Genomic DNA, 14710 nt, shown 5'->3' on the forward strand with positions numbered 1-14710 from the left:
TACCGACGACAATAAGCAAGCACTGCAAATAAAGTCTCAATCAAGTACCGAGACAGCAAACTTAAGCAACTTAAATCTTTCTATTTTTTCGATAGAAAGGAAAAGATGAGGGGATCTAAAACAGAAGTCATTTGACAATGCTACTCCAAGATATTTGGCAATGCGGTTTCATATATCAACTATTCATCAGCGAAAGCCTTTCAGAAACCCAAAAAAGCCCAAAAATACAATGACACCAATTAGAGTCCAGCTAAAAAGGAAAAGAAGAAGAAAAGCTTAAGAACTGCAGGGCTAAGACAACAATCCAAATTGGGAGTAAAAGAAGCATCTTGAATGATCAATATATAAACTGAGAACAAAAACAATCCGAATCAAAGAGTAGCCAGAGTCTAATTATTTCTCATAGCACCTTTTTCACCAAAACCGTCACAAAGTTCCTTCCTTTCCTCAACTATCTCTAGAAAATGTAAAGAAATGCTACAAATTAGCACAAGACAGGGCAAGAACCCTAGAGCAACTTCTTGTACTTGGCTACCTCTCCATCATTAGGGAAAAATCCCATAAGCCTCCCTGCAGAATTCTGGTACGCGTACATGAACCCACCCATCAGTCCAATTAATCCCCCAGTCACCATTGATGGCCCCCTTATCCCAGGCTTTATTCCTAGAAAGCACAGGAAAAAAAAGAAGAAAAAAGATCTCACTTTTACGACCAAAAAAGATCAAGTCCACGATGCGTATATTGAAGAACAAATTAACCTAAGAAAAGATAAAAAGAAGCAATGGGTTATTGAAATATGAACACAGTAGGACAAAAGGATCCTGCGGATACCGGAGAGGTAGCCGACCGTGACTGAAACGCCGGTGATGGTGGTGAGGCGGAGGTAGTCAAGGGTGCTGAAGTTGCCCACGACCTTGGTGAAGGGTGGATTGCGATCTATCACTGGATATTCTGGCTTTGCTGATGCTGTGATGTCTGTATTCATTTTTTGTTAGCTCTTGTTTTCTTCCAACTTTTCACTTCTTTGCAGCTGCTCTCCCGAAGAAAGACTCCCAGAGGACCGTAAAATCTCTCTGCTTTGCAGCTTGCTTCACTGTTTTCTGGAGACGAAAAATGGTAAGGTAAGTTTGGGTTTTAGGTGGGTCGACACGGGCATACAAATATGTTGGTCTGAGAATAATTTGAGTTGGGCCTCTTGTTGTAGGCCACAATGATTTTCAACAAGGTATTTCCAGTGGGAAAACTGAAGGCCCATTAGTTCGAGGCATTGGATCCGCTTAGAGATCTAGCATCTAAGACGTACATGGAGTTTATACAATTACACAGTTAGGCCTGCTCCAGACAATTAGCTTCAACCAATTGAGCTTCCAATTTAGCGGTGAGTGAGCGTATTTGGACACAAGATTATCTGAAAAAAAAAAAAAAAATTAGCACATTTTTCGTAGCATGTTATACCGTATCTATATATCAAAAAACATGTTCGCGGTTAAAAAGAGGAAAAGGCGATTCACAAACATGTTCATGATGTAATTAAATACGAGTAATTATTTTTTTGAATAATGAGTTGAGTAGACAAATATAATTATTCAGTATTAGGCAACTCGAGAATGATACTTAAGATTGTCACTTCTCAAATTCAAAATTGATGGTAATTTATCTACACATAATTTTTTTCATTAAAATCTAAACCCACCTATATTAGGAATTTTTTTTTTTTCAAACATATATAGTTGTCCAAACTTTGGTCTTAAAATACCTCAAAAGTCTCCATTCCTCCTAGTTCCCCTTCCCAATTGCCATGAAAAAACCTCCTCATCAATGGTACGATACAACAAAAACTTTTGTGCTAGAGGAGGTAAAAACTTTTGTTTGGATTATTATTTTTATTAAAAAATATATTATAATAATTTGATACATGTGAAATTAAAAAATAATTTAAAATGCGTTCAAGATAACGTAAAAATTTTTCACCAAAAAGCAGCAATCCAAATACCAAAGCATGTAAAAGAATAAATGTTGGCTCTTGGCTCTCTACTTCACTTTATCAAAAAATAATACTCCCTCCGTCCCACTTTGATAGTTTTATTTCTTTTTTCACACAGTTTAAGAAAAAATAGTTAACTTTGTTAGAAAAATAAATTTAGATTGCTATTTTTCTAAAATACCCTCACATTAAATATGGTACAACTTTATGGGAACTTGAATTAATGGTAAAAAAAGAATCAACTCTCATTAAATGGGGTAGGTTTAGAGTAACAACTACTTATATTGAATAAGGGTATTTTAGAAAAATTAAAATACAACTACATTCTTCAATTGGAAAGTGGACTACAATTTGGGACAATGAAAAAGGAATACAGGATTATCAAAGTAGGATTATCAAAGTGGGACGGAGGGAGTAATAATAACAAAAATCACCGCCTCCTGCTTCAGACAAACACTTGTGTTGTGGGAATAACTAATGCATAATTTGACTGAACTGATGACGGATGGCGACCCGGGGAGGAGATAATATGCGAACCAAGAAGATAAGATAGATGTTGTACGGTCCTCTCCCTTTAAAGAAGAACTTGTTTTTGCTTTCAAGGGCTTTAGGGTTTTAGAGTATATTCTTCTTCTTGCTATGTCAGTCTCCTTTCACTCTTCCTACTATGAGTATGCTATTAGACAGCATATGGCTACGTGCCCAAGCTTCAATTCCGCATTATTTAGTGGATTTCCCTTTCAATCTTCTTCTCCTTCTTTAATCTTCTTAAATTTGTCCCGTGTTTCTTCTGCTGATGGAAGCAGAAACATTAAAAATAGAGTTATATTTAGCAGAATTGGCGTTGCGTCATCTCATTCCAATCCGAATATTCTTAAGTCCAAGCACATGTCTAGGTACGGCCGACCGATTTCACCTTATGACACTGAGGAAGATGATGCTGAAGAAAACGAGGATGATGATTGGTTTTCTGACGTGGGTTTTGTTTCTTTATCTTTAATTGCCTGCTTAGCAAATTAGTTGGGTGTTTTTTTTTTTATTCCGTTCTTCCCTGAAAGCATACTTTTCTACTGTATTATTATAATTTTTTCGTACTTAAGCAGCTTTGTTTTAAATGTTATTCAAATTAAGCAAGATTAACTTTTAGCAATTGGTTATAGATATGGTTGAGTTTTCATTTCAAAGGTGCAACCTTTAGATTCTGTAGTCTCAATCGGACTATTCCAACATGGATTCTCTGCTGTAGTTTTCCATTCGATAAATATTACTCGAAGTCTAGTTACAGAAACGAATTCTTGCTTCAATTTGTTCATTTCACATTAGCTAGTAATTGATTGCAAAATTTACATGTTGTATAGAACTATCCTTATCTTTGACTGCATTGCTGCTCGCTTTTAACGATGTGCTATCAAATACTGTAGGATGATTCTCCAGGAGATAAAACAAAATCGTGGAATGCAAGCAAAACAAGGCAAGGTATACTTCAAGTTCTCCACGATAAATTACTTCAATCTTTTGTTTGACTATGACTTTAATAACCTCTTACGCAGTCGAGCACGAAAATTTTGAAAGTCGATGGGGTGTAAGATCATTGAACTCTGGGAAAAGCCTAGAAATGAACAAAGGCAGGTTTGGCAAAAGAAAAGGAAGAAATGCCTTATACATGAGAAACACTGGCAGTTTTCATAATACTTCAAAATTTTTAGCTACTACTGGCTCATCTGCTGGAGATGCCAAAGAAAAGGTACGCACTATAACCATTAGAATATGTAAAGAATACTGTTTTGCAATAGTACTTGTATGAACTTTATATGGCTGAAGCAGGACGTGGGAATATCCTCTAAGACCAAGTATCACCGTTTAATAGAAGAACTAGATTTAGACGAAGGATGCTTCGCACTTCTTGATTATCTCAGCGGCTTTGGACTAAAAGATTCACACTTTATCCAAATGTATGAGAGACACATGCCTTCCCTCCAGATAAATGTTGTATCAGCACAAGAAAGATTGGAATTCTTGTTGAGTGTCGGTGTTAAGTGCAGAGACATTAGAAAGATGATAATGAGGCAGCCTCAGATTCTTGAGTATACGGTGGAGAACAATCTGAAATCCCATGTAGCTTTTTTGGCTGGTTTGGACATTCCAGATTCAAAAATAGGGCAGATAATTACAGCAACTCCTTCCCTATTTTCTTACAGTGTGGAAAACTCATTAAAGCCCACAGTGAGGTACCTGTTGGAGGAGGTAGGTATCCAGAAGAGTGACCTAAGCAAGGTTGTACAGTTGAGCCCTCAAATCCTGGTTCAGCGGATTGACAGTTCGTGGAATACTCGTCTCAAATTTCTTGCCAAAGAATTGGGTGCTCCCAGAGATAGTATAGTGAAGATGGTCACAAAGCATCCCCAATTACTTCATTACAGTATTGAAGATGGATTACTCCCAAGGATTAATTTCCTGAGGAGTATTGGGTTGCGCAATGCTGACATATTAAAAGTCTTGACTAGCCTTGCACAGGTTTGTTTGTCTTTATTATGAATGAAACTACTTTAAGATGATGTAGCTGCCTGAGCTTATGTTTTACAGTTGTTAATTGCATCATCTTATTGCTTGCTCATTTTGATAATCTATGTGCAAAACTATTTTGAATGTTGACAATAAGAGGCTTTTGATTGTGCTTATGCGATGGAGAGAACATTTGAAATGTTTTTGTTCCTGGATTATCTTCTCATATGGCTCAGAGATGATTGCAACCCGTGTGCAGGTGCTCTCACTTTCTCTGGAAAAAAATCTGAAGCCTAAGTACATGTATTTGATAAATGAACTTCGAAATGAGGTTCACTCATTGACCAAGTATCCAATGTACCTGAGCTTGTCTCTGGACCAAAGGATTCGGCCTCGCCACAGGTTTTTGGTTTCTCTGAAGAAAGCTCCAAAGGGACCATTTCCTTTAAGTTCATTTGTGCCAACTGACGAGCACTTCTGTCAGCAATGGGCAGGAACGAGCTTAGACAAATATCTCGACTTTCGGCAGAAATTATTGCTCAGGGACTTTGCAAAGAAGTATGAAAGATAACACAGCAATATTTAAATTTGAAATTTGTCTTCTTCAGACATTGTAGAGGAAATAATGTCTCTTCTATACCATTATGCACCTCTTTCTTGAAGCATTCAAGAATTTGTGAGGGTGAACCTCTGATGCTGTTTCACAGATATATGGTAAGAGAGTCTTTGCTTTCAGTAGATTAATTGGTTTCAGTTACTCACCTAGTTGGACTGGTGAAGTACTTTGTTAACACCATAAGGTTTTGGATTAAAAATCTTAGAGCATTAATTATGTTCAAATTGTGCATTTGCTTCGTCCTCAGACATCCTCAGACAGAGTGCGATGCACTGAGCATCTCATATTGAAGATTTTATTTGACTCTGTCACTGTTCTCCTTGCCTGTTACTGGAAATGATCTAACAGGAAGCTGATATATTCATGGTTATATAAAAGTCAAAAGTGTCGATGAAGCCAGGACGTTCAAGGTTGGCCCTTTCCAAAATGATGCTATTTCATCATTGGATTTGCTAGTATTAAGCTCGTGTCTGATGGCTCTAATTTCAACCTATTACAGGTTAATCCTACTTGCATTTTATCTCAGGGTTTTTCTTTTCTCTCAAGTGGCTTACATATTTTCTGGTGAGAAACCAGAGGTTAACAAGTCATTGTGTATGTGTTATTCTCACAGTTCTGTTATACATTTGCTTTGCAACAGTGTGTCATTTTTGTACCGTACCTACATATTCTTTGGCTGTTAATGCCTTGAAACATATTCTTACTTCTCATTTCATTTTTGCCAGAAGTCCTGGATGATGTAGACTGCTGGAATTCCAGTATTGCGTTCAGATCAAAGGAATCAATGCATATGGATACCAGAAATATAGCGACACCACCCACTTTACAAGCCATAAAGAAGCATGTATGAGAGCAGTACTATACATCTACCTGATCTGTATCTTATCGAAACATGGTCTGTTTAAAGTCCAAACAGAGAAGGGGCAACTGCCTAAACTCGGTAAAATTTGTCGAATAGATTGTAAAATCATATGTTTAGCACTGTGAATCACATCATTGTAAAATCTTATGATTCATGTTGTCCATTTTGTGGTCTAAACAAGCAAAAAGGCCTTCAATTGAAAGAAGTAAGCCTTCAAATCTCAACAGAACAACAATTATCCCGGAACCTGTATGCATCAGGATACGTGGCATGGTATGGCATCCGAAAGAAGCATTAATTAGCAGTTGATGACACAGTTTCCTTAACAATCAACGACAGAATGATCAAAGACTGTGGCCAAGAAAGCGATTAGTCTCATCTCATGTAACACAAGTATTAGAGTTCCACCTGTCAAGACTTAGGATCCAGTTCGGGGAAGGACCAAAATGACATGGATATTGATGAATTGCCACCTTGAAATTTACCTTGTTCAAGGGGAAAAAAATAAAGATGTTTAGAATTTATTTATCCAGGAAATCAGGTGCTGGCTTCTCCTTAATTGTTACTATTTGGCACCATGCACTATGTCAACTCAAAAGCGTGGGACCTGATGGTTTCCTGTTGCCGTCCAATTGATGGCTCAACCAAATTCATTATCCAATGGAGGAAGAAAACTCATTGTCACTGTTGCTGTACTGGTCCTCCTACACTCCAACCGGGGGATTTTTGTTCTTGATCCCATTAGCTTTTTGTCGGGACGTTATTATACATAGACATTTCCATTTGCCTGGAAGAAATGAAGCTTCTATCTGCGGCTACTGTGACGTTATCTTTATTTCCCGAGATTAGCGGGCCTATTTTTGCCACATCCAGCCATCTTTATGTTTAATTTATGTCTATTTTTGATGAGCTCAAGAGAACGTTTGGATGATCCGGTTTTCAAACAATTACTACTAGATCAGTGCCTGATCATCATCGGCCTTTTTGAGCATCTTGGTCTGCTGGATCCAGGTAAAGATGAAGATGAAGATGAAGAGGGGCAGTCCAACTCGAGGTGACTAAACACAACCTTATAAATTAATTCCAAACCAAATCGAAAACGGTGGCGCCTATCACATGTCACTTTCCAGAATTGCTGTACAGCAGGATAAGCTTCGGCTCAAGTGTGACCTTCCGCATATGCTCCATTTACCTTTATCACGAGGGTCAATTCTCACATCATAGGCTATACAGAAACTTATATTTAACAGGGCCTGTCCATTGCTTTCCAGAGGGACAACGCATCTTCAACCTTTTTGGACAAAAGCAAGCTTTATGTTTGTGTGGTACAGTTTTATATAGCTGGACAACGGTGAAATTTAAGAAACGAAGCGAGGAAAAGGGTAACCGAGTCCAAGATATCTTTTTTAATCTTGGACTTTGAAAGCCCCACATATTCCTGTTACTTCCCTTCTGAGGGGGAAAGCAAGATGACCATGGAACAGAGAGTAAGGCACAAGCATATTCGCCAACGGTCAGCAGATTACACAGAACTTTGCCATAAAGACCCTAAACTCCTTGTGCAACAGGAACAACCACAGAAACGACCTATCATCTCAACAATAAACCCTTGATCATAATGACTTTAGGCCGAAAAGGCAGTGCAACATGAGAAATCAGTTAGTCTAAGAATAATTCTATAAATGAGGCTTTTTTCAAATCCTCAGCATGGTGGCAAAATGTGCATAGCTTAAGCAAAAGATCAAATAACAAGAAACTAGCAGGTTGGCATGGATAAATTGATCGAAGTGGAGACAACACTAAATAGCAAACTGATCTTCATCAATTAGTTGAAAATATGCCACCAGCACTTCGGTTTGTAGTTGTTTAGTCTATTTCTAGGTCACAGATTCTAATACTATATTCACCTCTCTGAAACCTGCCATATATACTTAGCTTGTTTCATCTAAAGCTATATTACATTTCGACTTCTAGATATTCAAGACCTCTTCCTTTTTCTGTGACTAAGATTGAAATATATAAAGAAAAGAAAAACCTGTAGAACTTCTACATATTCTCGGTGTCATTCTTCTTTCCTAGAGGACATGCCTTTGATGATCCTTCCTTTGCTAAACTGTACTTGATGCAAACTATGTTTTGTAAATCCAAACGACAATTTGGAAACCTGACTAATAGCTGTACTCTGTCAAAGAAAAGATACTGCCTTCCAGGACCAGTAGTTCAACTCTCAGTGCCTATATAACAGAAGAAATGCTGCTTGCTACCGGCAATTCAAATGGGCTGTCAGGGAGATTCAAACCTTCATTGCTGTAATGATGGGGGAACAAAATAAGAAGAAGTTAATCAGATATCCAAATATGCAAGCAGATAGCAGTAAGCGTGTGAATAGTAAAAAGAATAAGAACTCAAATATGAGTAGAACAATCGTGAATCTCAATGACATGGAGACAATGAAATGTAAGCACTGAGCACAGGAAGCTAAATAATAGGTTCAAATATGAATTCGCTTAGCATGAGAAATATCTTAAAAGCCCAATATATACTGAGTGACTAAAAGGTAAAAGGTAACCAATTAAGAATACCAGCAAGAAGAAAATAAGTCAACAAGCACATGCATACCCAACTGCGAATACATGAAAGCGTAATACTGAATGACAAGACAGGCTGGCAACAGATATCTTCCATACCTCCCTTGATCAGTAAAGTTAGTGCCACGACGTTTTAGGTTATCATCACTTGTTGATCCGTAACTCAAAACATCCAGAAAATGATTATAGTTCTCTGGCAATGAAAGCTTAAAACAATCTGCAACAAACATTCACACACCTTGTAAATAATAAAGAAACAAACGAAAAATTGTGAGCACACTGGAGCCCAAACCAGGGTACAGATGAGTGATAAAAGATACAAACTCATGATCACATATGATACACATGACAAACCTTCTGAAAGTTTTAGTTCATCCATGGAATGGCCAAAAAAAGATCGACTGGCAAGAGGTTTTCTTGCTAATTTTAACTGTGACATGCGTCTCTCCAATTCAATGACCTGTTGCTCCTGCTCCTGCCCTTGAATTTTTCTGACTCTGGGTGAATGCCATCCTGTTGCAATCCAAATCAAATTATTCATATAGAAGAGAACGTGCTGCAACTAAAGGTATTATTGGGTGATGTAAGAGGTGAATGCAGAAACATCATGAATAGGGACAATCTACAGAATACATCTATACTCATTAAGCAGAAAGAGTTTATATACAAAATTAGGCAACCAAATTCTTGTAGTCCATGATACAGACAAAATCTGCATTTAAACAATTGTCTCTACATATTAAGGAAGAGAACTAGGTTTTTCCTCAAGTTACCAGCAAACGCATACACATCATCAAAATTCAAGTCTTCAAGTTGGAGTGCAGTAAATACAAAATTCCTTACTAGCTTGAAGCTCAGAATCCATATTTATGTGGTCCAGATGGTAGCACATTGGAGACTCAAGCTTCTCTGGAAACTTCCTGCATTAGACCAATGACCTCACCATGTCAGGCAGAGAATAGAAGGTTCTTCTTGCAGGTGCTACTATTATAAATAAAAAATTTTAGGCAGAGATAAAAGTATGCATGGAGATACGCTGTATGTAAATATCTGTATTAGTTAGACTTTTAGGATTTATGGCATAAAGCAGAACTGAAAAACTCATTTTGGGTGATCTTCAAACATCATTTACACACACCATCACCCAAGGGTACAATGATAAGCAAAGCATCTTCCTGTTATTAATATATATCCACTACATAATGTATGCCCACTACATAATATAACCAACCAAATTCACAAGGAATGAAATAACTCAAACTAAAACTTTAGCAAAAGAAACCAAATGATGAATAAATCCTATGGAATTCTTAATGAACATCATCAGCATACCTGTCAACAAGCTTTGACTTTTCCCTGTAGGGTTTCACAAGAACACGAGCACCACAAACATAATGTGGATTCCCTTTTGACAAAATCATCTTGACAGTGTCAGCACTACCAAAAGTTACAAAACCAAACATCCGTTTCTGCTGACAAGGAATTCTAACATCTTGAACTGGGCCAAAAGTACTACAGAGAAGTTGCAAAAAGAACTAGATAAATTCCAGGAAGCAAAATTCATATTTCAAAGTTGCCGAAATATGGAAGATTGAGACAGCTTACCTGAAGTAATTGTAGACATCTTCCTCTGAAAAAGTGCTCTCAGCTGGAAATGTTAGATATATTTGTCGTGAACCACTAACAATTGGACCAGGATCATTTTTTTCACCCCGCGATTCCATGTACTTTGGTGCATCTTCAGCCAGTATCACTGCATGCTGTCCATGAGGCCTGTACACAACCAGTGAAGGGTCAAACACAGAATGGTACCAGAATTAACAATAAAACCTGAATTAATAATGCTACCAGGAAAAAAAACCTACAACAATGCTACCATGATTAAGGATCATACCTGTCAATCAGGCGAATACTGCCCTTCAATCGAGCAAGCAGTTTTGTCAAACTATAACCAGCTTTACCATGTCTCTGGCTCTCAGTCAGATATCCTTCAGCCTGAAGAGTTCTCCCATATTTTTCATAGTAGATCATCGGCAGTGATGCAATTGAAACTGGGTTCCCTCTTCTACATTTCAAGAGCTCTGTGATTTCGAATTCCAATTTTTCAAGGGAACCAGGCGACAACAGTTGATCTTCATAAGCATTCTCATTTGAACTAGGGCCAAAAACTTGAGGATAGCTATCTGGAAACGGTTGTCCATGAAAGTACCTACAATTACTGCCATGCTTACAAAACCCCCTGTTGAAATAGTGACAAGTCTTGATTGGAAACTCAAGTTGGCTAAGAGGAACCCTGCTGCCTCCACCATTTGCATTGCAAAATGCAGCTTCAGGGTAATAAAAATCACCAGGAAAATCCAAATTTCTTAGGCTCACTGGTTCTAGCTGTTCTTCCATGCCCAGAAACTGATTTTCGAACCTATGATCATCAGGGACTGAATCAGGATAAGTTACTGGTATAAAATCCCCATTACTCAAAGGCTGTTGGTCAGTGGCTAATTGGCGTTCCCAGTATGAAGCTGAAACCCGGAAAGCAGCAGGAGATGAAAAGCGCCGAGGGGAAGCAGGTGAAAAAGTGGTATATTGAAGAGAATGATCTGAAATAGGAGTAGGATTCATATTAGGTGAAATTGGAGGAGACGGAACTGGTGTCGAGCCTAACATTAGCGCAGCCTTCGCTTTCTGTACCAAACTACGGATTAATTGGTCAGGTCCCAGAGCTAATCTTATCATCTCTTGATCAGGGAAGTCATGTAAGTAAATATATCCAACTATCTTCCTAGCAACATCATGTTCAGGTTCTAATTTCATTATTCTGTCATGTACAACTTTAGCAGCCTCAATGGAATCCATTTTATTGTGCTGGTAACTGCACATATATCAACCCAAAACAGAAAATAGAATTAGCAAAACAAAGATATTTTTTTTTTAAAAAAAAAAGGCTATAATTATTTCCAGATAATAATGATGGGATCTTGGGAAAAAAAACCCAAAAAGCAAGCCTAAGATAACAATATAAATGAAAGACTGAGAGCGTAAGGCCAAGGCTGCTACAATCTTGTCAGAGACACAATCTAAAAGACAGTAAAGACTACAACTTGGCCTAGGGCAAACCTCAAAAAGGGCTAAGATCTCAGTTTTACTAAATCATTCCACCTCATTGCTTAATTGAATCCAATCCATTTCAGGAAAAATTGAAAAAACAAAGCCTCAGACAACTCCAGAAAGGCTGTAGGACGGTGAGAAAGCCAAAGTAAGACTTTTTACTAAACAGGGAAACAGTAAAGTTTGCAATCTTTTGCAGAAAAATAAACAAAAGCCGAAAATATTGAAAAAGGAAAAAAATAAGGGTACCAAGCAGTGAATGCATGAAAACTGCATAATTTTCACTAGAGCGGTTACAGAAAAAGATTACACTGAAGATCCAAAGAGTACCATAAGAAAAACATGAACAAGAAATTCAACCAAGTTAAGATGCGAAGGTATTGGAATTTCAAATTCTTGAAAGCAAACCAAACTTCCCCCTTACACAAACCAAAAGTTTGAGTTTTGATTCAACTCAAAGTCCCTATTCCCCCGGTTCATTACCATATAGAATACAACAACTTCCAGTACAGGGTTTCAAAATTCAAACATCATTAGATAATGATAATCCACAATCATGCTCCCACATCATGAAGATTTCAACCCCCCTTCCCACTCTCCCCCCTTAAAAATAAGAAAGGGAAAAAAAAAAAAGAGTACTCTTGCACGCATTAAAGAAGCAAAAGCAGACCAATAAAAAAGAAAAGACCTCAATCTTGAGGCTTAAAAACCTGTTCTCAGGATTTCAATAGACAAGAAGTACAACCAGAGTGAAAATACATCTTGAGACTCAACAAAAAGTCCATTTGGAAGAGCATATAAAACAGCAAAAAGACCAGATTTTTACATACCCCACAAAACCTTTTGAGTATGAGTAAGAAAATTTAAGTGTCAAAGGAGACCCCAAAACTGCTTGAACCCATGAAGAAAAAACTGAAAACAAAACTCAGAATTTGCCTCTTCACTTCACTCCATCTCTGGTTTTGCTTCACTTCTCTCGGAGAAAGGGAAGAGAGTAAAGACACCGTACCAGAAAGCAAAATGACAGAATTGAAAGCTTTTAAAAAAAGGCACAACTGTGTTTCCTCCGAAAAAAAATATTATTCAAATAAAATGAAAAGAAGAAGAAAAGAATGAAAGCAGGCAAAATTCTACTTTAATTTGAATTTCCTATTCCAAGAAGAAGAAAAAAAAAAGTTGGTAATGTCACTTATTAAGGAATTTGTTTAAATTTTCCAGCTAGCATTATGATACTAATTAATTCATAATAAACAAAATATATTCCTAGAGTTACGAAATTGTTGAAGACAGCTTGAAGTTTACGATGTTACGATAGTACCCCTGCTAGAAATCCGAGCGGATGATATGATAAACAAATTTTTTTATATTAAAAAAAAAAAAAGCCATTCAGTTTTTTTTATTATTTCAATTTGTGGGTTTTGGATAATGGTCTCGTACTAGTAGTGGCAAAATTGAAAATTGAGGGTAAGGTAAACTGGATTAGTTTTTAGAGATTGGCAAAGCTTAGACTACAGATGTCGGGCGGAGGATGAATTGAGTGGCAACAACGTGGGGTGGGGGTTTTCTCTTGATCACAGAGCGCCTCCTCCTCTGATTGGACCGTTGGATTTGCATGGGAAGGATTTGATTAAGATGATTAGAGCTGCCCTTTGATGTAGGATAAAATTGCTTATACATCCTAATCTTTTATTATTGTCTACTTTTATTGAATAATAATAATAATAAGGTGCAATGTTACTGTATATTTTGTCATGTTGTTCATCACTATGATTAAGGGAGCACTAGACATGATTAGATGCAACTTGTTCAACACAGGACCCCCACTCCTCCTTTTTTGTTAATCGACCCCACTCATATCATTTATGTCTCGTTGTACACCACAAACAATTTCAGATACAAATATATGGCCAAAAATTGTGCAGTTAATTACACTTCCCCCTCCTCCTAAGTATGGAGTCGCCTGCACTTTGCAACCCCTGAGACACAAATTCTAATAGACTCGTCGCTCTGGCGTCTTATGGTTAATGGTTCCTTTCGATAATTCCACTCGCCAAATTTAGTCATAAATAGCGTTTCAATTGAATTTTCACTTATTATAGCATCCTCTTTAGACGTCGAAATGGCCAAATTCAGTTCCTTTGTTTTCGTTCTAAAAACCTGATTCGAAGAAAAATGTTACGATACCGGTGATGCAATTTTCAAAATAAATAAAATTTTGAGTCAGGACATGTAAATGAAAAATGCTTAGAGGAGAGTGTAATATAGTGCTAATATATGTATATCCATTTTGAACAGTTATGCATCTTTTTTTTTTTTAAAGAAAAATTTCTTAACAGTAGTTCAAGTTTCAAATATCAAAGTTGGTGATAGAAAAACTTTTTGGATTATCCTACAAAGGATAAATTTGTTTTGAATGATCAACTGTTGAAGTGGTTAATATTTTTCTCGGTTTAAAAGCATTGCACTCAGGGGCAAAGCGCAAATGACCTTCACCTTGGTGGGGTCAAATTGTGATTTCTGGAATCTTGTGTGCTCTCAATACACTTTCTCCTTAATATATATATATAACAAATGACTCACTCAAGTTTACACTCAGAATGGATTATTTATTGTAACGTTTTATATGACAGAGTCCTAATCACAAAGTTAACACTGTAGACGTAATTAAGTCATTATTGGCACGTGATGTTTGCTCTTATTTATTATTTTTTTCCCAGAAAGAAAAAAAAAAACTCTCATGATTTTTTGTCTCCTGTTTAAGGGATAAAGCTGAACAGTTCTTGCTGGCCCATCCGCCGCAGGAAGAATTTCAAGCCAGAGAAGCTATAAAATGGACAAAATTACAAATTTTTGTTTTGGCAATGCGGCAGTTAACAGAGCAGCTGACAAAGAGTTTTGTACTATTTGCTGGCAATTTAGCAAACAACAATAAAAAAGTATTTTATTCAGAAAAAATCTAAAAAGGCATAAAAATAATTAATGGAAGGGGAAGGGGGTGTTTTGGGAAGAAGAACTAAGTAAGGGACCGTTTCAAGCGGCTGGACGTCCGGATG

At 37.1% G+C, this 14710-nt stretch overlaps 3 protein-coding genes across 15 annotated transcripts; 1 reads left to right on the forward strand and 2 right to left on the reverse strand.

Annotated features, from left to right (window-relative positions):
* Nucleotides 1-309: 309 nt before the first annotated feature.
* On the reverse strand, nucleotides 310-1121 carry LOC113743527 (NADH-ubiquinone oxidoreductase 20.9 kDa subunit-like). Its single transcript, XM_027271570.2, has 2 exons — nucleotides 832-1121; nucleotides 310-663 (listed from the first exon to the last, which is right to left on the reverse strand). Exons 1-2 carry the CDS (start codon nucleotides 983-985, stop codon nucleotides 509-511), a joined length of 309 nt encoding a protein of 102 aa, XP_027127371.1. The 5' UTR covers nucleotides 986-1121; the 3' UTR covers nucleotides 310-508.
* Nucleotides 1122-2483: 1362 nt separating this feature from the next.
* Nucleotides 2484-6182, forward strand: LOC113688264 (transcription termination factor MTERF9, chloroplastic). 13 transcript variants are annotated; one of them, XM_072049358.1, is made up of 8 exons: nucleotides 2549-2959; nucleotides 3406-3460; nucleotides 3535-3728; nucleotides 3809-4498; nucleotides 4746-5200; nucleotides 5451-5512; nucleotides 5602-5666; nucleotides 5828-6182. In XM_072049358.1, exons 1-5 carry the CDS (start codon nucleotides 2624-2626, stop codon nucleotides 5055-5057), a joined length of 1587 nt encoding a protein of 528 aa, XP_071905459.1. In that variant the 5' UTR covers nucleotides 2549-2623; the 3' UTR covers nucleotides 5058-5200; nucleotides 5451-5512; nucleotides 5602-5666; nucleotides 5828-6182. The 13 variants fall into 13 exon arrangements, with proteins under 13 accessions (XP_071905462.1, XP_071905461.1, XP_071905459.1 ...); XM_072049361.1 differs by lacking the exon at nucleotides 5602-5666 and adding an exon at nucleotides 2484-2542 and having other exon boundaries at nucleotides 2881-2959; nucleotides 3540-3728; nucleotides 4746-5601; XM_072049360.1 differs by lacking the exon at nucleotides 5602-5666 and adding an exon at nucleotides 2486-2542 and having other exon boundaries at nucleotides 2881-2959; nucleotides 4746-5601.
* A 1582-nt stretch (nucleotides 6183-7764) lies between these two features.
* On the reverse strand, nucleotides 7765-12919 carry LOC113688263 (zinc finger CCCH domain-containing protein 18). Its single transcript, XM_027206039.2, has 8 exons — nucleotides 12488-12919; nucleotides 10447-11421; nucleotides 10158-10325; nucleotides 9885-10064; nucleotides 9396-9472; nucleotides 8907-9065; nucleotides 8652-8769; nucleotides 7765-8271 (listed from the first exon to the last, which is right to left on the reverse strand). The coding sequence occupies exons 2-8, from the start codon at nucleotides 11403-11405 to the stop codon at nucleotides 8199-8201; spliced, it is 1734 nt and encodes a 577-aa protein (XP_027061840.1). The 5' UTR covers nucleotides 11406-11421; nucleotides 12488-12919; the 3' UTR covers nucleotides 7765-8198.
* Nucleotides 12920-14710: the final 1791 nt, after the last annotated feature.

Source organism: Coffea arabica, chromosome 5e, assembly GCF_036785885.1.
Source record: "Coffea arabica cultivar ET-39 chromosome 5e, Coffea Arabica ET-39 HiFi, whole genome shotgun sequence".
NCBI lineage: Eukaryota > Viridiplantae > Streptophyta > Magnoliopsida > Gentianales > Rubiaceae > Coffea > Coffea arabica.

Excerpts from the sequence above, each read along its gene's own strand:
- LOC113743527 (XM_027271570.2), bottom strand. The coding sequence starts at position 985 with ATGAATACAGACATCACAGCATCAGCAAAGCCAGAATATCCAGTGATA. Across the intron at positions 664-831 it reads CACGGTCGGCTACCTCTCCG|GAATAAAGCCTGGGATAAGG; the intron begins GTATCCGCAGGA and ends TGTGCTTTCTAG.
- LOC113688264 (XM_072049354.1), top strand. The coding sequence starts at position 2,624 with ATGTCAGTCTCCTTTCACTCTTCCTACTATGAGTATGCTATTAGACAG. Across the intron at positions 3,461-3,534 it reads TGCAAGCAAAACAAGGCAAG|TCGAGCACGAAAATTTTGAA; the intron begins GTATACTTCAAG and ends CCTCTTACGCAG. Across the intron at positions 4,499-4,745 it reads TCTTGACTAGCCTTGCACAG|GTGCTCTCACTTTCTCTGGA; the intron begins GTTTGTTTGTCT and ends ACCCGTGTGCAG.
- LOC113688263 (XM_027206039.2), bottom strand. The coding sequence starts at position 11,405 with ATGGATTCCATTGAGGCTGCTAAAGTTGTACATGACAGAATAATGAAA. Across the intron at positions 8,770-8,906 it reads TGAACTAAAACTTTCAGAAG|ATTGTTTTAAGCTTTCATTG; the intron begins GTTTGTCATGTG and ends TGTTTGTTGCAG. Across the intron at positions 8,272-8,651 it reads AACTTTACTGATCAAGGGAG|CAATGAAGGTTTGAATCTCC; the intron begins GTATGGAAGATA and ends CCATCATTACAG.